Source organism: Alosa sapidissima, chromosome 7 (assembly GCF_018492685.1).
Source record: "Alosa sapidissima isolate fAloSap1 chromosome 7, fAloSap1.pri, whole genome shotgun sequence".
NCBI lineage: Eukaryota > Metazoa > Chordata > Actinopteri > Clupeiformes > Clupeidae > Alosa > Alosa sapidissima.
Window position 1 is genome coordinate 4,239,932 of NC_055963.1, and position 24,675 is coordinate 4,264,606.

General features: G+C 39.8%; 1 protein-coding gene and 1 long non-coding RNA gene across 2 annotated transcripts in view; one reads left to right on the plus strand and one right to left on the minus strand.

The window, feature by feature from the left end:
* The first annotated feature begins 7,238 nt into the window (after positions 1 to 7,238).
* Positions 7,239 to 24,675, plus strand: part of LOC121713852 (disheveled-associated activator of morphogenesis 1) — a 36,307-nt gene continuing 18,870 nt past the window's right edge. The window contains exons 1-8 of the mRNA XM_042098865.1: positions 7,239 to 7,440; positions 8,145 to 8,258; positions 9,889 to 9,963; positions 10,651 to 10,824; positions 14,363 to 14,520; positions 17,954 to 18,127; positions 18,343 to 18,823; positions 21,132 to 21,297. Of these exons, the coding sequence (XP_041954799.1) occupies positions 7,408 to 7,440; positions 8,145 to 8,258; positions 9,889 to 9,963; positions 10,651 to 10,824; positions 14,363 to 14,520; positions 17,954 to 18,127; positions 18,343 to 18,823; positions 21,132 to 21,297 (1,375 nt within the window). The 5' untranslated portion in view covers positions 7,239 to 7,407. The remainder of the gene's footprint in view (positions 7,441 to 8,144; positions 8,259 to 9,888; positions 9,964 to 10,650; positions 10,825 to 14,362; positions 14,521 to 17,953; positions 18,128 to 18,342; positions 18,824 to 21,131; positions 21,298 to 24,675) is intronic.
* LOC121713898 overlaps positions 21,304 to 24,675 on the minus strand; it is a 17,077-nt gene continuing 13,705 nt past the window's right edge. The window contains exon 3 of the long non-coding RNA XR_006032974.1: positions 21,304 to 24,675. This exon is cut by the window's right edge and continues 394 nt beyond it. This is a non-coding gene — a long non-coding RNA (uncharacterized LOC121713898).

The following is a 24,675-nucleotide window of genomic DNA, read 5'->3' on the forward strand; positions in this document are numbered from 1 at the left end:
CAAAATCGCCTAACTGCACTGGATTGTATTTGAGAAAGCTCTTTAAAGCCCTTTATTCCTTTTACACAAAACTTTTCCTCTGCAAAGATGGGAAATATTATCAATTTAATTATTTCAAACACGCTGAATGCTTACCCATTACTAGGGTATCCGGTGATAGGCTTCAATTACGGATCATTCATTTAGTGTTAAGATCATTGAGTGTTAGATATAATAGTGATAACGATCCAAATAGCATACTGGATAGAACTGGCTTAAACAGACAATCTGGCGGGTTTTAGGAGATTAAATACAACCCGAAACTAAAAAAAACAGACTAGGCCTCTATTTGAGACCGGCCTTTATTTATCCAAACCTTGCCAAACCAGAGACAGACGTCTATTTGGGACTCAGCCTTTATTTGAATTTTTACGGTAGCTCAGATCAACTACATAGAACGCTAAGAGCATCTTCTGTATCAAATACTGAACTCTAACTATGATTTGCACCGCTCATATGAACTTAATGACTCACAATGTTCACTCAGTTATGTAGGCTACTTGTGCCATATGCACCCCCTTGCACTCAAGTCAAGTCAAGTTTATTTGTATAGCGCATTTCAAACACAGAGGTCATTCAATGTGCTTTACATAAACAAAAGCAAACAGTAATAACAAATCAAAGCATAGAAGGGCAATATAGTCAAAGAAAAGTTAAAAAAGTAAAAGATCATAATAAAAAGAAAACATAAAACGCACAAGGTAAACTAATTTAAAAATAAAGAATAATTAATAAGGCAAAAAAAGCAAATGTATGTAAAAAAGTAGTAAAAGTAATAAAAAACAAGGTAGAATAATTTTCAAGACAGATTCAGAATTTGTAACTCAGAGCAGTCAGCAGAAAGCATCTGAGAACACTTTGGTCTTAAGTCTAAATTTAAAACTGGCTACAGTTGGGGCCTTTTTAATGTCATCCGAAAGTTGGTTCCAGAGCTGAGCCGCATAGCAGCTAAAAGCTGCTTCACCATGTTTAGTTCTAACAGCAGGTTTTACTAACAGGTTTTTCACCTGGGACCTGAGAGGACAAGAAGGTGTGTACTGCTGAAGCATGTCTGATAGGTATTTAGGTCCTGCTCCATTTACTGATTTATAAACAAGCAGTATGTTTTAAAGTCAATTCTGTGACTTACTGGAAGCCAGTGCATTACTGGAGTAGTGTGGTCAGTTCTTTTAGTTTTTGTGAGAATCCTAGCTGCTGCATTTTGTATCACCTGAAGCTGTTCGATTTTAGGAAGGCCTGTGAACAGTCCATTGCAGTAATCAACCCTGCTGGAGATAAATGCATGAATGAGTTTTTATTCATGTTTCGACATCAGCCCTCTAAGTTTGGCAATATTTTTGAGTTGGTAAAAAGCTGATTTAGTTATTGCTTTCATGTGGCTGTTGAAATTTAGTTCAATAAAATTTCAATACACCAAGATTTTTAATAATATCCTTTGCTTTCAACCCTTTTGTGTCAAGGAGAGTGGGAACCCTAAGTCTTTCCTCCTTTTTACCAAATATAATTACTTTGTTCAGCAGAAGAAAATTTTGAGACATCCAGGTGTTGATTTGTTCTATACACTGACACATAGATTCAAGGGGACCATAGTCGTTTGGCAACAGAGCTAAGTACATTTGTGTGTCATCTGCATAGCTATGATATGAAATCAAATTATTTTGGATGATTTTGAAGTGGGAGCATATAGAGATTGAATAATAGTGGCCCCAAGATTATCCCCTGGGGAACACCACAGGTCAAGGACGTTTGTGTTGAGGTACAGTTTCCGATGGCAACAAAGAAGATCCTTTTGTGTAGATATGATTTGAGCCAGTTGATAACTATGCCTGTGAATCCAACCCAGTGTTCTAGTCCAGTGACGGACTGGACAGTCTGGCATTTGGGCAGATGGGCCGCTTGGGCCGGCCAATCACGGGGCGGCATGATGTAATCATCTGCAAATCTGCAAAACCCATATTTGCTTGCAAAAGGGAGGGGTGAATTTGAGGTCAAATGATGGCTAAATAAATTAAACTACAATATGATTTTAAATGTTAACATTGAAAAGTTTGCGATGCTCTAGGGCAATTCCACGCAAAACTGTCATGTCCATAATGCCAACTAAATACCATGGCATTGTGTTGCCGTTATGGATGTGACAGTTTTGCACGGAATTGCCATCTACCTTTTTTAGCCACAACAGGTGTACAGTATATTAAAATCAATGTGTTTTAATACAGAGCAAATGCAATACAGGATTATGTACCATGTCCATGGCATGGAAGAAGATAAGACATGTCTTAAATGGTGTTATATCTATATGCTTTTAGAAAATATATAGTTTAGGGTGTTTAATCTGTTTTCCCTGGACAGTACAGGCCAAAATGTATCAGCTGTTTACTTGATAGAGATGTAGCGGTTACATCACAAAAACAGAATTTTGACCAACTGGCAGGAAAAACAGCGTTCTGATCAGAAGAAATTAGATAATTTTAGATAAAATTTACACGTGAGTCACAAAATCTGACAAAATCCTCATCTGCGGACAGAGAAAAGCAATAACAATGTGTAACACTGGGCCAGCGAGGGGCGAAAACGCATTTCCTACATTAGACTATGTGCTGTGATAACCCTGATAGGATGCTACATTAGACTATGTGCTGTGATAACCCTGATAGGATGCTACCTACATTAGACTACATGCTGTGATAACCCTGATAGGATGCTACCTACATTAGACTACTGTGCTGTGATAACCCTGATAGGATGCTACCTACATTAGACTACTGTGCTGTGATAACCCTGATAGGATGCTACCTACATTAGACTACTGTGCTGTGATAACCCTGATAGGATGCTACCTACATTAGACTACATGCTGTGATAACCCTGATAGGATGCTACCTACATTAGACTATGTGCTGTGATAACCCTGATAGGATGCTACCTACATTAGACTATATGCTGTGATAACCCTGATAGAATGCTACATTAGACTATGTGCTGTGATAACCCTGATAGGATGCTATTACTGTGCTTTGATAAGCCTGATAGGATGCTACCTACATTAGGCTACTGTGCTGTGATAACCCTGATAGGATGCTACCTACATTAGACTACATGCTGTGATAACCCTGATAGGATGCTACCTACATTAGACTATGTGCTGTGATAACCCTGATAGGATGCTACCTACATTAGACTATATGCTGTGATAACCCTGATAGAATGCTACATTAGACTATGTGCTGTGATAACCCTGATAGGATGCTATTACTGTGCTTTGATAAGCCTGATAGGATGCTACCTACATTAGGCTACTGTGCTGTGATAACCCTGATAGGATGCTACCTACATTAGACTATATGCTGTGATAACCCTGATAGGATGCTACCTACATTAGACTACTGTGCTGTGCTGTGATAACCCTGATAGGATGCTACCTACATTAGACTATATGCTGTGATAACCCTGATAGGATGCTACCTACATTAGACTACTGTGCTGTGATAACCCTGATAGGATGCTACCTACATTAGACTACTATGCTGTGATAACCCTGATAGGATGCTACCTACATTAGACTACTGTGCTGTGATAACCCTGATAGGATGCTACCTACATTAGACTACTCTCCTGTGATAACCCTGATAGGATGCTACCTACATTAGACTACTGTGCTGTTATAACCCTGATAGGATGCTACCTACTTTAGGCTACTGTGCTGTGATAACCCTGATAGGATGCTACCTACATTAGACTACTCTCCTGTGATAACCCTGATAGGATGCTACCTACATTAGACTACTCTCCTGTGATAACCCTGATAGGATGCTACCTACATTAGACTACTGTGCTGTGATAACCCTGATAGGATGCTACCTACTTTAGGCTACTCTCCTGTGATAACCCTGATAGGATGCTACCTACATTAGACTACTGTGCTTTGATAAGCCTGATAGGATGCTACCTACATTAGACTATGTGCTGTGATAACCCTGATAGGATGCTACCTACATTAGACTACTGTGCTGTGATAACCCTGATGTGTTGGATGCTACCTACATTAGACTCCTCTTCTGTGATTACCCTGATATGATGTTACATGCTGTGATAACCCTGATAGAATGCTACCTACATTAGGCTACTCTCCTGTGATAACCCTGATAGGATGCTACCTACATTAGACTACTGTGCTGTGATAACCCTGATAGGATGCTACATTAGGCTACTCTAATGTGATAACCCTGATAGGATGCTACTTTGTCCCAGTGCATTTAGCTGTCAAATGCATGCATTTCTAATATTAGAAATGTCTTAATGGCAGTATGTGTATTTAAAATGCTCCAACAGTAATAGTTTCTGTATGGATGTGTTTGCCACGTTTTGTGACTTTGTCTGTAATGACACAACTCTGGCCAAAGTAATCTATTAGCCTTTTCTAGTTGACAGGTTTGGCACAGCAGCCACACACATTATTCATCACTGATAATACCGTGGGCACGATTATAATTTTCAGTAGCATAGTTATTTTATTTTGCTGTGGTAGTTGTATTTATTTTCTAGGCTGATTTGTCAGGAACTATACTCTCATTCAGGCGTAATAATCCAGTCACTAACCAATTCGTCTGCTGCAGCTCAACCTTGTTGCTGGAAGTTAGCCTACAGGGACTATTTTCAGGTGCTGCATGATATCATTGTGGTGCTGCGCCCATGGTGTTCCTAGATTACTACGCTAGAAGGAGAGTAGAGTTCCATGTCATCATCCTAGAAAATCGTCACATTTCATTTTCCGTTTGTCTTATTACACTTTCTAACTTGAGAGGAGACAAGTTTTAAATAGGAAAATTACTGGAAATCTTAGTCACTTTTAAATGTGATGCTAGCAGGCGAGATGCTAATGGTCTAATCTGATTTAGTGATCTATGCTAGGCTGGAGCTAAAAGTGGTATCGCCAGACTCAGAGAACGGCTGGATGAACTGGAGAAAGGTAAAAATCAATTGTTTAACTCAAGGGGAGGTGGAAAATGAGTGTAAATCCCCAAATGGTGGAATGTCCCTTTTAGAGCTGCCTGCCATCTATTGCTCTGATTACATCAATATTTCACACCTCTCTTCTCTCTGGCACTGTACCACCATCCTTTTAAACTGCTATTGTCAGACCAATGCTGAAAAAACCTGGATTGGATTCTGACCACTTCAACAACTACAGGCCTTTTTCCAACTTGCCTTATCTCTCCAAAGTTCTTGAGAAGATAGTGGCAACTCAACTCCAGGATCACCGGAAGGACAACGATCTCTTCAAGCCATTCCAGTCTGGATTTCGTTCTGAAACAGCCATGATTAAGATTACTAATGACCTCTTTTGTGCAGCTGATGATGGACTTATTTCCATTCTGATTCTCCTTGATCTCAGTGCAGTTTTTGATACCATCTCCCACCATCTTCTCCTGGAGCGTTTAGCCAATATTGGAGTGTAGGGGCAGTGTTCACCAGTGGTTCACCTTCTATCTCTCTGAAAGGACACAGTATGTGCAAATCTGAGTATAGTGTTGTGACAAGAGGGGTGCCCCAGGAGTCTGTGTTGGGCCCTCTGTTGTTCATTATCTACCTCCTCCCATTTGGCACTATCCTCAGGCAACATGGTGTTCAATTTCACTGCTATGCTGATGACACCCAGCTCTACTTATCTACAAAACCCACTGCCACTCTTCCGCCAGCTTAATTACTGCCTGCCTCCATGACATAAACTTGTGGATGACACAAAACTACCTGAAACTGAATAGCAGTAAAACTGAACTGCTAGTGGTTGGCTCCAAATCAACTCGTGCTAAGATGGAACCTTTCACCCTTTCTGTAGATGGCAGCACCATCCCTTGCTCCAACCAGTTCAGAACCTTGGTGTCATGCTGGACAATACTCATTTAGTGCTCACATAAACAGTATTGAAGTGCCTTTTTCCCATCTAAGGAACATTACACGGCTTCGCCCAGCGCTCACCCAGCAGAGTGCAGAAGTCCTTGTCAATGTGTATGTGACATCCTGCCTTGACTACTGTAATTCCATCTTGTCTGGAATCCCTAATAAGCTACTCCACCGGTTCTAACTCATTCAGAGTTCTGCAGCGAGGATTACAACATGCTCCAAATCCACCGGCCATGTAATACCATTGCTTATGCAATGGCACTGGCTTCCAGTTGCCTACAGAATACAATTCAAAGTCCTGCTCGTGGCATACAAGGCCCTACACAATTACCCCCACCTACCTCACTGACCTCGTGGAAGTTTACACCCCTGCCAGCTCACTGAGATCCTCCTCACTCCCTAGTATGAACCTCAGAAATCTGGGAGAGAGGGCTTTCAGTTACATCGGCCCCAAGCTGTGGAATTCACTGCCAGACTACATCAGACACTGTGACTCAATTACTGACTTTAAAAACAGACTTAAAACATAGGCTTATCTCTCCAAGATGGCTTATGGACTGACTGACTGACTGACTGACTGACTTTTATGTTTATGAGATGACTATAATTTTAACAACCGTTTTTGTTTGTGAAGTGACCTTGGGTGTCATGAAAGGCGCTTTACAGTAAATACAATTTATTACTATTATTATTATTATTATTATTATTAGTCACAACAATAGTCACCTATTTGGAGGCTAGCTGCATTTATTCCATCTGCACCCTTTTGCTGAATTTTCATGAGCACATGAAAGTTTCACGTGAGCACATGAAACTAAACTCTTTTTTTTTCTAAGATTGTTTTGCTCATGTCCCCTTAGGGGCTCCGTAGAATTTGGACATTATCATGTCCATCTTCAACTTTGCCCTGACAGATGGTTCGTGTGGAAAAGAATGGAGGGTGAAAATTAGAAGAATGAAAATATCTCTCTCTCTCTCTCTCCCCCTCTCTCTCTCTCTCTAAAGGCAGCATGGTTGGATAATTAAGGAATATAATAGTGATAACAACTCAGCAGATACTATATTTGATTTCATGATCTCTGAATAAGGTCAATCACCCACACCATCTTTTTAGGGTGAAAATGTGTAGAATGTCTTGTTTGTCAGGAATGAACTAGCAAGCTAACTATCTTGTGTGCAAGAATATTAAAATGTAATATCAGATATAGCCCACATTCCCTTCACAATTGTCCAGCATTCGCCTACATTAACATACTGCGCTGTCTGATTACTGTGAGAATGTGGGCGGTGCTTCGCGGTCGCTCGCATAGGTAGCCTACCTGTGCGTCGCATTCAGCGTCTGCATTCCATGAAAAGGACGTGTTAACTTCATGGAAGTTGCATGAATAGCAAAATATGAGTCACATGTTTTAATCTTAGGAATCGCCGAGGACATTGACTTTAACTACGAGGGCATACAAAAACATGGAGAAATCGATCGTTCAAGGCGTTCCACAGGTAGGCTTCAAAGCAAGTTGTATCTTGTCCAGTTTTAGTTGTAATGGTCTTTGTTTGAGCGCAAGTTGTAGCCAACTGTACCTTAGGGTTACATTTCAAAGATATCGACATAAACCTAAACTGTCCTGTCATTAGAGAGAGAAAAATGACATTAGAGAAAGAAAGAGTTATGGGACATATCTTTAACAAATTAGCATATAGACTCCAATGTGTAGCATACAGACACAGAACTGCAGAACAAGTCCTGGGAATCAATAGCTGGAAGATAGTCCGTTTTAATTCGCATAACATAGTGGATGGAAATGCACGAAGACGCGCATTTCTTCAGCCAAATTTTGATCAATGCGCCTATGCGAATGAGCTGAATGGAATATTGTTATGTTATTGCTGGACAACTTCCTTTTTTAGTCAATTGATAGCCAGTCAGATTTACTGTTGACAAAATAGGAACTAAATCTACTGTTGACAAAAGAAAAACGAATTATTCATCTTTCTGGGAAACCAGGTATAGTTTCCTGTTTTGAAGAATGACTTGGCCTACAAGAACTGACATGGATATGACTGAGATTAGATAAGATAAGATGACATGGATAAGTCTTTCAAACTTGTAAAACCAGCTTGAGAATATTAATTGAAATATTAGTATTTCATGTCCATCCAATTTCATAAAAATGTTTAATGCTATTCTTTAAATTGTACTCTAGCTTAGTAATGAGATGCAGCTGAGCATCATGAATAAAGTGAAGAGTGGAGAACTGAGCATTGATGACGCAATCGATCAGGCCAGAAAAAACAACCTGGAGTTGTTTCAACAGAAGGTATCCCACCGACACACCAACACTCCAACTCCACTCCAACACGACACACCAACACTCTTGCTGTCTCTCTGTTTGTGTCTGTTCCTATACCAGTGATCTAATCTGCATTGCAGCATGATTCAGAATCATTGAAGTCACTTTGAGAATGTGATCTCAGACATTTGCTTTGAAGTGAAGGAAGGATTTCTTTATTAACCTACTACATTAATATGATATACCTGAAACATAGAAAATAGAGAAGTAGTTGAAGTCATGAAATACTAATGTAGTCATGGACAGAATGAAGTCATGAACAGAAGTCATGAAATACTAATGTGTTAGTCTATACCGTACAACAATATAAAAAACACAGTAAACATTCTGTGTACACTGATTTGGTTAATTAAACACTTCATTTGTCCATTTAGTTGTTTTCCCAGTGCTTGAGTTACCTGATATGCAACATACTTCACTGTCCTGTCTCCTTATTATTATAAGTGCCTCATGCATCTCTTTCATGTGTTTCTTTCAAGTGTCAACATCACTTGAGTACTACAACTACTTTATCCAAGTACATTTAAAGCTATTTTTGAATATCCACATAGGTATCCTTACAGCTGCCTCCCAATATCATCATCACATGTTGTAAAGTAGTTCATAACTATTGGAGGAAGTCCCTCGGTGCACCCTCGGTCACACTCGGTTGTTCAGACACTTGAATAAGGAAGTACTGTATAAGCTTGATTTTCCAGATTGACTGGACTAGGTATGCATGCCACTTTACCTTCCGGTTGGAGTAATGGGCTAATTCTGGCAAAAGCTTGTTGATATTTGAGCCCAAGAGCCATCACAAGTACACCCCTATTCTCTGTGCTCCTGAAGCATTGGGGGATGGTTGGAATAGTTTCTGAATAAGTCAAAGCCACTTTGTTTGTTTCCCATTTATAGAACCAGGTCTGTGCTGGACCTGCCATGAATTGGACAAAAAGCGTATTGGACTTATTCTGGACGGAACCTTTAAGAATGGAAGCCAAAATACTGACTATGAGAATATAACACTCATGAGACAATATCATAGCTCTGCAGAGCAATATAGATTAATGAATCACATACAGTATGGCTTGCACTCAGTGTTCTACACACAACTAACGATTAACACCAAAATGTACACATTTACGAATTTCATATCATTTCATTCTTAAAGAACTTCACACTGAGTCTTACAGTTCAGCAAGCTACACAAATAGTTTGAATATGATTAAATCTAATCAGATTGCAAGTCGAAGTTTGTGTCAAAGACACATCTAACAGTCGTGGAGCCTGCATCCTGTAATCTCACCACTCACGAAAGAGAAGAAAACAATCCTTTTGCATTCCATATTTTTGGACCAGAAATAATCCACAAATAAAGTTTATTCCAGCAATTAAGGTCATGATAGTTTGCTATTAGATGACCCTAACCCATGTTCATCTGTATATTTTTGTTTGACTCACTTAATTTAGACTCATGATTCTGCTTAGCGCTTAGTTTCCCTTTTATAAAATTGTATGTTAATTCTTCTATTTGTGTATTCTATCAGATATTTGTTTTTAAACAGAAATTCCATTCAAACCATTACATTTTTTCCTTTTGATTTGGTATCTTCTCCAGGAAAAACAAGCCACACAGTATAACTTCAGTGTCCACAAATTCAACCGGTATCGCTGGCAGAAACGTGTACTTCAAGTGAGTAATCTATGACAAGCTGTATATTGCAAACAAGAAACAGTTGTAGGCCTAATGGTTGTAGGTTACTGACCATGTGTCCTTTGTTCACTTCAATTTCTATTGATCACTTTCCCTTACATTCTACTTAGTTGTATCACATTCTATACGGGGTGTGTGCAATATTGACGAAATAATCTCGCTTTTTTTCTGGGGATTTTGTTTAACGATAATTAGGCAATATTTTGTAACCTTACAAGTCTCATAGTCATAGGATTTACATGTTTAAGAAAAACAATCTCTTAAAACAATTGACTTAAAATTAAAACATTGATGTAAAATAAATAGGAAAACATTTCACCACTATAGTGCAAGTAGAGTAGCCTAAAGTAAATTCCTTCTGAATTTCCTTCTGAATTTCAGAGGGTAGCCTATATGTGAGTAGTAGTTCTCCTAACCATATTCCTTGTATTTAATGTAAAGTTTTGCTTTTTTATGGGTGATGGCTCTTATGGCATGTGAGATGTCAGGCAAATTTGTGTCCGTTGGACATCCGGATGTCTTGAAAAAATGTAACTTGTACAACAGGCAGATAGAAAGATCCAATTTGATAATCTGACCGGAAGATAGCGATAGTTTATTTAATTTGATATCCATGGTTAAGCCAAAAAAGACAAAGTAAGCATTATTTGCTCTTTTGTTTTTCAGGTTGATTTTAATACAAAGATGGTTTGCAGCATAGAGAAAGGTATCATAAAACGACAGCTGCCATTTGCCTGTGTGAAAAACTGCCATGATGGAACAGGCACCAAGTTTTCCATTTCGTTCAAGGGTCGCCATGACTACGAACTAGAAGCCACATCTATGCAGGAAAAGCAAAAGGTTAGTCATCACATGCATGAATATAGCTGACTAGAGGTAAACACAATTTCGCACATAGAGTGTAGCTACACACCAAGTCCGTTACGATTTTTACAAATATTTTACTTTCTATTTTGTGCATATTTCATGCAGGCTGAGGCTCCCGCCATGACAGTAACGTATTGACTTCTAAGTGAATGATGAAGTTCCAAATGAAACCAAGATCCACGCACAGCCTGGTTAGGTGCAGGTAGATTGCAGGAACATACCTACATAGCAAAAATAAGAATGCTCTACCGCACACTGTTGACTTTTACTCAATTTTATTCAGAGCGAACAACGCGTTTCGCATACAGCGTCCTCAGGTTCGCTCGCCTGAGGTGTGAAATTCTCCCGAGACAGACAAATATAATGTAAGGCATGCCTGCCATTGGTAAGCGATGCCAACAGGGAAAGCTCATAAACTTGAGCTGGTCCAAAAGTCCAGGATGTGGTGTGGGTAGAACTGCCCTGGTTAGTAACAGTCCTGGTCAGGTTCCTCGTCAGTCTGACGTCTAACATATTTGGACAGTCTAAAGCCTATGGTACGCTCCCGCGTCTGCGTCTGCGTCCCGCGCATGCGGCACTGGTGAGCGCGTGACGAGAATTGCGTCATTTTTACAGCATGTGTCGAGTCTTTGAGTCGACCGAAATTTAAGACCGTGCGTCAAAGTGACGCGTAGACTGCGCATGTGTGAAACGGAACTGCTGTAAACACTCCCCTCCAGTAGGTGGACCACATAGAAGAACACTTAAACCTAGAAACAAACCTAGACAGAAGAAGACTTGTTTGGTTACCATAACGACGATGGAGCAGAGAGCGCCTGTCCTCAGCTTGCCTGGCTTTGAGTTACGTGAGACACCACGACATGGAGTCAACTTCGACCGATTAAAGCCACAATCCACAGATACATTCTTTAACATTATATTTAACGGTCACTTTACCATCTATGGTGTAGAACCCAAAGTATTTCAAGACACCACATTTTAGATGAGTTGGGGATGTAATTATTTGTCTGCTGGCCGTTCTGTGCGTCACCTTTGATTGTCGAAACAGGGTGGCTGCATGGGCTCATTGTGGCTACTGGCTATTATATTGGCTTGATTTGGTCATGAGCCCTGGATCATATAGCACTGAATGAGATGGCAAACAATAAAATAAAACTAATCATAGACAGTAGAAATGCGCTACACAGCACTAAAAACCGAATAGTTTATTTATAGTTTGACTACGGATATTTCACGTCATGTTCGAATAAAAATTGACAGCCCTACTCCCTGCATAGAGAGCTGACATGACTTTGGATTAAATGCATCTTTTAAAAATGAGCGTAGCCTAGCACCTATTACTGAGCAATGCTGAAATCAAATTGCGAAACCCAGAGCCATATAAAGGTATCTATCTACAACGCTCAGGCGAAACTCAGTAACACTTGCTGATCGAGATGCATTCTCGCCTGTTCCGTATATAATGCGTTATCAATAGTGATTATAATAATAAAAGGAATGTAGCCTACCTCTCCCAGGTGCAATCATTATCACCTAGCCTAGCTACTCCTGAACAATGCTGAACTCAAATCTCGAAACTCGCCTGTCAACACCGGATAATGCATTATCATAATAATAATTGAAGGAATAACTACCTCTCACTCTAAATACACCCATTATCACAGTGGGACATTATACATTATGAACACAAATAGTTACTTCAAAACTTTTAACTTTTAACTTTCATATTTACAGGTTTTTGATTCATACTTTTTGGTATGAGGCAGGTGTGACGACTCAATACAAATTTAATTGAGGACATCTGTACGCACAACTCTTTCTTACCATGCTGTGTTTAGAAAAATGTCTTTACTTTGTATCGCACCAATATTGCTGCCCTCGCAGGACCGAGTCACTTAGCTATAGGCTAGCTAAGTAGCCTAATAAGCAAGTAGGCTAAGCTCAGCTATACCAACAGGTGTGCTGTGTGTGTTCTGGTGGATGATAAATAGAGCGATGCGATGGGCCAGCTTATCAAACTTCCCAGCAGACAGGCGAAAGTACTCGTGGTGCTTTTTCCTTCATCGGCTCTTCCTTCGTTCAGTGCTCGCACATCCCACGTTCTTCTTTTCTTCAGGCGTTTCAGGCTTCTTTGGTGGTTGTGTCCTACTTTCAGGCTCGACGTACCGCCCCCAGTTGGTGGGGCAGAGTATCACAGAGTATCACGTCTTGGACACGCGCAAATGTGACGCACGACCATACCAGAGCCTTAACACTGAGTCCTAACTGCAGGTGTGGAGCCCTTGGAGTGATTTCAAGGCTGCCTCCAGAGATGAGCACTGTGATGGTGTGCTGTTACTATGGTTGAGTATGCACTCTGATGGCCATACCCATTAGCCTTGGTCTGTGGTGCTCCAGTCACAGTGCAGGTATGGTACCCTGTAGGCCTGGGTCCAGGAGGACAGTCTCAGTGCAGGTATGGTACCCTGTAGGCCTGGGTTTCAGCCCAGGAGGGGTGACTGCACTCTCCATTCACTACATCTGTGGTGAGGAAGTATGATGGCTTGCTGTGATGCCATCAGAGACTTGCCCAGAGTATGAGCTGTATTAAGGACCCCCCCATAGTCTGACCCCTGACCCCTGTGTGATGGACTCCAGAGATGAGTGTGGGGGGCACCCTAGCATGGCAAAAGCACAGTGGAGGCATTCGTGTGTGAATGCACTTTCAACAAATGCATTATCATTAGTTAAAAATCAAGCTTTTTATGTACTGCATGCTGTATGTTTGTGTAAATGTAAATTCCCCTAAAAGGTTTGCATTTCCCAATAAACCTTAGAACTCTTGCCTACACATTGCGTCTAAGTCTGACTCAAAGTCACATTGCACCTTTAAGACTGAATACCTTTTATTATTTATGAGAAATTATGAGAAAACCCCTCCCTGCAACACTCAGCCTTCTGAAGCATGGAAATTGGTTAAAAAACAAGCGATAGTAAGCCCCGCTATACACTATAAAGGACAAAGTTATGTTGTTATGTTTTAAAAGTGTTACAATTACTGCCCATTTCTGAAATCTCTCTAAATTGAAGTTAAGACCCTCATAAGACACAATCTGATTATTAGCAAAAGAGACATTATATCTGCAAAAAAATAATCAATTCTCTCGTCACTATAAAATGAGAAAAATGCTATGCATTTTGAAAAGAAAGTTTGTGTGTTCAATCTAATTGTGACATCAGCAGATAGCCCAGGATGTCCTCTTGAGAGTGTAGTAGGACTCACATAGATGATATAAATGCCCAGGATGTCCTCTTGAAAGTGTAGGACTCACATAGATGATATAAATGGTGTTACTGGTGTTGACTTATAGGACTTATGTCCCTCACAGAGGACACAAATGAATTGCTGGGTCTTAAAGGACACTCCGTATGTATTTTCAAAATAAATGATGAAACCACCAACACTGTTGATATTATCAGCCTGTGTCAAGCTGATATGGTGTGCTTATGTGTTTTTGCCTATTCTTTGTAGATGCTGCAGTTAGTGAGTCAAATAATCCACAGCAACATCTACAGCCAGTCAGCGGACCGTCTAGAAGATGTGTACCAAATGCCCCCAGACCCAAAGAGCCTCCGCCAAGGCCAACTCCTCCTACAGAAGGGTGGCATGGCCTCTTTTAAATGGAAGAGGTTTGTGTTTGTGTTTGTGTTTGTGTTTGTGTGTGTGTGTGTGTGTGTGTGTGTGTACGTGTATGTATGTGTGTATGTGTGTGTGTGTATTTATGAATATGCATCTAGCCACTCCATCTGTTCGTTCATATCAAGCACACTTTTTCTCACTGACACTATCCAATCTGTCTGCTGCCCTATGGCTTGGGCTTATTCTAGCCCAGTGGCTCTCAAAGTGTAGGACGGGTCCCTCTACTGGGGAATAGAGACATGACAGGTGGGGCGCGAGGAACAGGAGGAAATAATAAAATAAAAATGGTGTCTCTTTAATAACGACTTTCTTTTTTGACATGGAAGATCATAGATTCAAAGCAAAACAAAACAGCCACACACAAATATAAGAGTCATAAACAGACCAACATATTAATTAAAATAACATCCAATTCAGCAGACCGAGACGGGAAATGTAACCTGGAACCAAAATGCAAAAAAAAATATTTAAACGTCACCATTTTGCCGGTTTGATGGGGTCAAGTGGGGCTTGACAATTCCCCACCTCCAAAATGGGGAATGACAGAAACAGTTTGAGAACCACTGTCTTAGCCCATGAGAACCACTGTCCTAGCCCATTGATGTATTTTTATGATTTTCAGGTACATGCTAAGACTGACAATAGCACTGTGGTGTCTCCTGGACTGGTAGGACGTGGGTTGTAATTAGATCACCATCCTAAATGTTTGAGTTGCCTGGATTGTTAAGGCCTGGGCTACACCAGGCCCACAAGTGCCACTATCACGTCTGGTGTAGCCAGTTCCATTGATTCCAGTGGAAGCTAATTGTTGCACCATATAGATTAAGTGTTAGTGTTCCACTCTACTCTCTGGGACAGTGAAGGAGAAGAGGCAAACAGTGAACGCAATGCTTGTGGTCGTACAGCTGAAGCTGAAGCTGAGTAAGGGTGAAGAATATACTATCACTGACTATGTGTCCGTGCACACCATATACTGGTCTTATTCAGAAGAATGACTATCACTGACTATGTGTCCGTGCACACCATATTCTGGTTTAATTCAGAATAATGACCATATTAGGCGTTTGGAATATTGGGCCATCTATTATTTGGAATATTGGGCCATCTAAACATGTTAATTGGAAAATGCCCCTTTGAGAATATTATATTACATCTGCACACGTTCATGTAAGGAATTTTGGTAGCTTGGTTTGTTGCTTTGACGCTTGGCAAATATATCGAAAAGCGTTTTCACTTCCAGTGTGAAGATAAGCTCAACTTATGTACGCCAAATGGAAAGCTTGAATGTCATGATGGAATTCATCGATGGGTGAAAGCATTGCAATGCTCTAAAGGAGCTTGCACACTGCTCCAAGAAATACCAACAAACTCCAACATTCTAATGTTGGCAACTGTTGCTGGTAGTCTTTAGAATGTTCATAAATATTCATAAACTTTTCTTAAAATAGTTATATATATATACTTATTCTTGCACTGTTGCACTGTTGGACTTACTCATTTGCACTATCACCATGACCACTATCACCATTGCACTATCACCGTGACACTCATTCACACAGAGCACCTTACCTTACCTTACTATGCACAGAGAGTCACAGGCTCAGTCCCTGCCTCAGTCATTGCAAGCGCCTCCTGATTGATTAATCACCACTATGTGGATACTGTTTTTAGAATTTATTTAGATTAAGTGTCCTTATTGCTTAGTTGTGTTTTTATATTATATACTTTTAATTACTTTTTCTGCTGTTAGTGAATGTGTGTGTGTTGTCTGTATGCTACTGAGACCTTGAATTTCCCCTGGTGATTAATAAAGTATCTATCTATCTATCTATCTATCTATCTATCTATCTAAAACCAACTGTCATGTCAAACTCCTAACGACTCCATCCAGCAAACGTCAACAAACACAGACGGCCGGCCCACACTGACCCAACTGTTGGTTTTTGTTGCCGTTTGTTGGAGAAGTGTGCAAGCTCCTTAAGAGCACTTCTAACAGATAAAGAATCGGTGGAAACCCGTCCATACGGCCTATTACAAGAGATCTCGCATAAATCACTTATTTTGCGGTCATGAATTCAATTCAGGTGCAGAGACCATCATGATGAAGATGCCACTTTTTCCCAGAATATGTTGATTCACATGTAAAGGGGAACATTCCCATTTCTGTTGCACATGGACATATCGTATTCTGAATATTGTGACAACCAGAATATGGACCTTAATCAAAATGTATGTGCGCATGGAAACTTAGTGACTGAAATCCAGTTCTTATAGGTTGTAACAGATCATTCAGTGAAAGGTCTTTACAGTTTTTCTCAGTCGCTTTGGTGCTTTTCTCACATCACTACTAAAATTTGCACAGCAGTTAGTGCATTTTTCAAAACAATTAGTGCAAACTGCAAAACCTAGTAGATAACCTGCAAAAGCACGTCACTTGCTCAAAATGGATAGTCCATTCCTCAAAGCAAGTATTTATGTCAATGAAACTGCCAGTGTCATCAAAATGAGAAGTCTTGACACCATCGTTTATGAACAAGAGTGTCAAATGGCTTTGTCATGTTTTCATTACGACAGTTTATGCTCTCAGTGTTTTCCCATGCAAAAAAAGGTCAGAACTCGGTGACACTACCTGAAAATGCTCAAGACAGCACTATACAGTACTTGTACAGCCATTTGAAAACTACAGTAAAGTTACAAATTGCTGTAGTTAGGGGAGTAAGTGAGTACAAGACACTGAATACTGTATGTATGTTTCACAGTTTTACTGAATGCTCTTTGCAATTCTACAGCATTGTGACAGAATTTGATAACTCACCAATTTTGTATGTAATGACTCAAGCAATGAAATGAAGACTATTAGTTTTATTGGGAACTTCAGCATCCATAAGTATAGTTCATTTTGACTGACATGACAAAGCAACTGATACATGTTCAAAAGCATTTGCAATTTGTTCAGAGGAAGGAGAAATTGCTACTATGATGTGCACAAATTACTAAATGTTGTGGAGGTTGAACTAATAGTTATGAGAATTTTCATTCTGATCTGAGAAAAGCACCAAAGCGACTGAGAAAAACTGTAATAAAAAAAATAATTATTTTGTTGCATATTTACAAGCATACTGCAATTGTTGTTGATATTCTACTGCACCCTAGTGGCCATATCCCACATAGCAGTCCTTCAATGCCATGACTGTATATTTATTATACAGTGTATAGTTACTGTATTTCCTCACCTCACCACAGTGAATGAGAAAATGTGTCTGTTGTTATTCTGTACACATGCCACTGATCTCAGACAAAAACTTAAGTTGGTGTGCTCTTGTAAGGTATTAATTTACTAGAACATGTATACTATGTATGTGAATATGGTTGTGATGTGAATATTCCTAGTCTAGGAATAACAGAGTTGTGTCTTTTCCAAAGGTATGAGGCTCACCTTCATGCTGGTCAGCTGACTCTCTTGTCTACAAATGACGGTGATGCGGTCTCCAGCTCCACTCTGCCCATCGTCATCCATTTCTCGGATGGAAAGGCTAGAGTAGAGACGTCACACTCCTTCGACACGTTTACACTTCACACACATTGTAGTGCATACCAGTAAGTACACGTACAGTATTCACATGAAAACACAACAGACAACTATTCACACCTCTGTACACCCATGACATCATTTTTAAAAATATAATATATGTTAGCGTGCTTTAGCCATATCTCTTGCCTAGATGTATTACATGCTCATCTATATTATGTATTAGTTATTGTTAATTGTTCAGCCTGGAGATGGAATCTCTTAACACCCGTTTCCCCACCAGGTTCAGGGTACCTATGACAGATGTAATGAAGACTGCTGACATACAAACAGAGAGGGACTCATGGGTTCAGGCTATTGGAAAACTGTGTATGAACTGGAAATGCTGCTCCCAGTCTGAGCCAATGTATGCAGACCTTAAAAAGCTGAGGGCATCCAGGACAGTCACAGGCCTCCTGCAGCATTCTGAAGATGGGGCTCTCTCCGGCACTCTGCTACCGTCAACGGAGGAAGTATCTGACGGTGAGGAGTCCACAGCCCTTACCAGTGTCAGGGCTTTTCCACTTCCACCAACACCACCACTGGCAAAGCCTTGCAGCCCAGTGTGCTTGCCCACCATGCCTTCAACATCTCCCTTGTACTCAGACCTGCACCCTGTGGCACCATCTCCTCCGGTGCCAGCCCCACCTCCACTACCCAGAAAGAATCCCCTGCCAGAGGATCGCACCAAAGCCTTCCACTGGGATTTGCTGCCCCAGGACAAGGTAAGTCGTTATTTATCGTTGAGTCTTACAGAAATGTAGAATGCTGAACTTGGTTCACGGTTCATGGAAGGACTCAGGGACTGTTCTGGGGAACAGGACAGTATTCTGATGTTTATGCAAAACTATTGCAGTACTAATACAATGGGAAATCCGTTTCAACATTAAATAACAGTACTTTGTCAGTACAACACATGGGAGCTCATGCATATGACATGGCATATGCAAATATAACTTTTCTAACGAATCTTGAGAGCTCTGATAAATAGGAGCTGCTTGTCTTACACCCACATGATATGTTCCTTTTGGCAAGTCTACCAGTAGGTGCCAGAAAAGATACTTGAAATACACAGCAAGCACTTGGAATAATGTCCTTCTTTTACCTTTTAATATGGAGGCCTTCATAGGTAGCTATTTTTTGTCATCGTCAAATTCATTTTGCTGGGCATTTGAAGGACAGATGAAGCTAACTATCTGTCTGAAAGTCTTTGAAGACTTTTTTTACTCTTCAGTTGGGAAGCCAGTGAACATGTAAGATCAGCATATACAGCATGGCAAAATACATTAGTTTGCCAGCTGGCTAACTTTCATCAACTTGCCTTTGTTTTTAGTTTTTAGTAAAGTGCTACTTTCAGACAATAATTGCATAATGCTTCTTTAATAAACATGCCTGGCTGTTCATTGGTCTCTAGGTCCAGGTGCTTAGCATGTGTCAAGGTAATAGCTAACCTAGTTTTGTCCACTTTTCAACAACTCTTCCCTCAAAAGTATGTCATTGATGTGATTGTCATTGATTCAATGCGAGATTATAATTACATTTCTGCCAGATTTTAATGATTGTAGTTGTAGGACAATGAATTTGGATGTGTAGAAAATCATGACCATTTAAGGATCAGTAGGTTTGAAGAGACTATGGGCTCTATTTTGACGATCAGAAGCGGATGGTCAGAGGCGTAAAATGTATAGACATTAAAAGTGTGGTCAGTCCACATGATTATGTGATCAAACATCGGACGCTTAGAGCAAAAAGGTAACATCCTTTAAACCAATGAGAATGACATCTGTCATTCCCTTTAACAGCAAACAGCGCAACTTCAAACAGCGCATCAGTATTTTGATAGTCAGCAGCGCATTCGAAGGAATCTGCTTGCACGCGAGACCGTATGGAACAGTTATTCCACTAAACCATGCTTTACTAAAACCTAGCAGAGTATAGCCTACACGCATCTGCACTCGTCTATTATTTGAACTCATAGGCAAAGTGAAACAAACTTCACCATGGTCTCATAGTCAACGACAAAACAGTTCTACACAGTTAATTACTTTCACTAGTATTGACTGACAAGGTTACCATCGAAAACAGCCTGAAAAAGCAACACTTACCCCAATAATGTTTGAATGACTGAATACAAATCCTAAGGATATTTATCCTGCAGAGGAGTTGCTGCTTACATCTCTTGACAGTGCGTCTTCAGCTGTGTTTTATATGCCCCTTTCGATATAGACCAGGTTTTTCTTGGTCAGTGGCGTAATGATTTTTAAAGGGTGTAAGATAGTGACTTTTGGATCATGCACCAAACCACACCTTATGTTGCTAATTACCACACCCCTGGGCGCAAGGTTTAACAGTAAAAAAAGGTTTAACAGTAACAAAAGTAAAAAAAAATCCAACACTGACTGTGTATAAGAATAAGCTTTGCATTGCTCTTTGCGCCACCTTCCGCCAGGTGCCAGATAGGGGCCTATGTATAGCATTATTTCATAATGCACGTGTCAATAATGTAAAGTATCCCTTATAATATGTCTGTAGTAGTTCTATAGTAGTATATAATACTATTAAATAATATTTTGTATTAACTCCATAATATAATTTCCTTCTATAGTGTTCCCATGATACAGTCTTTTATAGTACTTCTGTAGTATGTCCCAAAATACTATAAGATTCCTATCTGGATTATTCCTATAAGATTACTATATTTTGTTCCAACATTCTATGACACATCTACCGTATTTTCCATTATCGGCGCATACTATCTAATTCAGACCTTGGGGTTAAATCAAACTACACCCATTTAACTGATATGTCCTTTATACATTTACAAACAAATAATTGTACAAAATGAATCAATATGGGGAAACTCATAGGGGCATATTTCAGTGAAATTGTCCTGTAATGTGCATGTGACAAATAAGACCATAACCCTTGAGTCCTTTCAAATGCAATAGTGCAGTAAAAGATAACACTTGTACCTTTTCAGTCGTCTTGAGAAAATATGCATTCCATTGTTTTTTTTTTCTACCCTTAATGTAGATTGACAAATCCTTCTGGACACATGGCGTCAGTGGAAAGGCTAAGATTGACACCTTTCTGTTGTTTGAGCAGTTCAAAGTCAAAGTCTCAGAAAACGTTGCTGACAGTGTGGATTCGAGCCATCACATAGAAATCATGTTGAACCAGAAGATTGCACACAACTTCAGTGAGTATCTCATCATCTCATGAAAGATTTATTTAATAAGTATATGCTGTTTCCTCTCAAATCTTACATTGATATCTGAAAATAGACATTTTAAGTCAAATGCAGTTTTCGGAAGGTCTCAAGTCAAATCTCTTGTTTCCAGATGGTTGGTATAGATGATGTACAATAAATGATTGAAACAAGTCATATCAGATTCATCTTTATAGTCATATAACATGAATACTCCTGTTTTCCATCTGTTGTCCTAGGCTAGATTTTATCCTTATGCATTTATTTGGGATTATTTCCCTTTATATTCAGTCTTAACCATTATGCGTGCCCAGATTTGTCTCTATTAGTGCCACTGGCTTCTGAGACATGTTCTAATTGCCACGCAATAATAATAAGACTACCAACAGACTTTTGTGCGACTGGTGAAATGGATTGAGGCAAAACGGTCTAATTCACTCCCCACTCCCTTCACAACAATAGTACTGCATCAATGGGTGTGGTCTTCTGCAGGGTAGTTTGCTTGATGGTCACAGGGTGGCAGCATGTACCTAATCACCAGAGGGAGCCGTTGGACAAGAGTCAAAGGTTCATTTGTGAGTGGAGGGAATCGAATGATCGAAGCTGTGATGTTGTAGTTGGGGAGGCTAATATATGGCAGGAAATGTGTAAAGATGTTCACAAAACACAATTTTGACAGACTTTAGTCAGGTGTCTGTGGAGATTAATGGATGTATAATTTAGTTACCATACATGGGAAACAGTTCTCAAATCAAAACTATATGTTAGAAACTGGGGTTGTTTGGCCTGACAGAAAATCTTAATCTCTGTCTCTTTAAATAATATCTGGTGTTTGATATATGCTACTGAAATTATTTGTAATTCCACATCTTTGTTGATGTTAAGCTCCTTATTTTGTTTATCTAAGTAGCATTTAGCTGCCAGCCTTTAGTATGTCTCTGTTTGTAAGTAGCATTTAGCTGCCAGCCTTTAGTATGTCTCTGATATGACATGGGTTCACTCCATGTTCTGTTGTTCTATCTGCTATCTGGTTTAATCCAGACGGAGTAATTAGGAAACAGTCATGAAATATGCATGTGCTGTGTCCAGCTCAGAATGTGTGCGCTCTTCTGCTAATTCAGCTGAGCGTCAGTGCCTGGCCCCAGGACACACCTAAGGCCTACAGTCTCCTGGGCCATAAGCATTAGCTTTAGCATTACTGTACAGTGTGGGGTGCAGTGCATCGATCAGACCCCACTGAACTCTCCACATACAACCCATGTGAGCTGGGTGAGCACTAAAGCAGGACAAAAAGACTGTGCCAGTACAAAGCCAAGACTATGCCATTGGTACTTTCTGAAAACATGATGACTGATGCGAGTCTAACAGTGGGCAGGTGTTTTTACTAAAGACATCCAGTAGAATATGTTGATCAGCTGGTACAGCAGAGAAAACTGTGCTTTACCGTGTGTGATATTTTCCAAAGCGTTGACACACTTTCAGGTTATTAAATCAGGTTGTGACTGCACATGCTTTTTTTTAAATCAGATCTCATTGATAAAATACAACAGTGAAATTGTACATGTTGCAGAAAAAGTGACATCATAGGATGGGAAGGACCCGGAGAAACATTTGAATTTTCTTTGAACATGTGATTTGCTCCAGCTAAGGGAGCCCAAAGGACTATAAAGATTATCATTCCAACATCTGATATTTTGAAGACAGTTTGATGTGTCAGGGTTTTATCTTGTATTTGTAAACATCACATCCTTTGTACAGAGTGTCTACTAAATACTGGGTTTCTTTTCCTGGCTCCAGGTTATTTCAGGATATTTTATTGGTCAAATTACAAATTAAATGCTATGAACATAACTGGTTATGACTAGGAAACCACACTATTGATTGCTGTGTGAGGGCCAGAACACACCAGGCTGGTGTTCGGTTGTCTTGTCGGTGTGTGTTCTGCACCGTCTCGACCTCTGGTGCCGTGTTTATGTGTCGGAGCCGTTGGTCAATGAGTTATTCTGATTGGCTGTTTACATCCTGGTAGTTAGCGTTTTGCTTCTGGATAACTGGATCTAACAAAAGGATTTCTTGTTTTTTTTTTGTCTCTTCCTCCACTTCTTTCTTTCTTTGTGTCTTCCACAATCTTAAGATCCAGGACTGACAATGCCATTTGCAACTTATTACCAAACACATTTTTGATTGGAAGTAGATGTATTACAAAACTGTTGGTGGTGAGAAAAAGTATTGTGAAAATGGCAAGGAAGCACTGCTTTGTTTACTTTATCTGTTATATCACAGATATCTTATATCTTATATCTGTGCCATTATATACCTGCATATGGTGCAGGTGCAGAGTGCATGTGCTAGTTGGCTGTGGACAATAGTATTTGTGATGCATTTCAGTGCAACTTTTCCGGGCAAGACATAGGCTACTCAAGGTGACTTGACACAATGCACATTCTTTGTCATGATATTGTAGTGTAAGACATAGGCCTACCTATGCCTGGTCAGTGTTGTACATGTGTTTCCTACCTCAAGATGGCAACTACAGCAATATTTTGCATTTCTTTTTAAGTGCAGTTAAGTGCAGTTTAAGTGGTTTGGAAGGATGAAATGAAATAGGCTGTAGAATCTCACAATAGGAGTATCTGTTAAAATCCCTCTTTGTGTTAAATTGTATCATTTCAAAGATCAGATTGAAAACACATCAGGATAAATTTGGCACACTTTCTCACATTCTTAATTGCGATAATGAAACAGATGTAACGGCTTCCAGAAGTGGTACATTTTCTGGAGAAAGATGCAAAGAGAAATGTTTTATTTTATCTCATATCAATATGATACTGTACGTATGTGACTGTTGTGATAATAAGCTTCAAAGCATGTGTCATGTATGTGAAGATTTTTGTTGTTGTATGCTGTATGAAATACTTGATGTAGTTGATACGTTTTGCCAGAAAGCCATTTATTGATCAGTTAAATAACATAACTCATAAGTATAGCTGTTTTCACCTTTCCCACACGTTAGAAGCAGTTATAAAGAAATGATCTACTGGTGACACACAATAAGGGCCTAATTCCATCAAAAGCTATTCTGTTGTGTTACATTGTATAAGCACCTCCTCAGTAGTTGCTCATGTACATTTTGTATGAATCTTGCTGCTGACTTACTCTCCGTTATAACGAACGTCCTTTTATCAGAAGGTATCTCTAGTCTTGTGTGTGTCTCATGCCAGATGTACTAACGCATTTGCTCCCACATGAAAAACATGTTTTTGCAGGTAAAAACATGGCGTGGTATGTACTGTACTAACAGGTCGCACTTGGGTAAAACCGCGTACTGCCTGTCACAGGAGTTGACAATGCCAATTAGCGCTTTCCGTG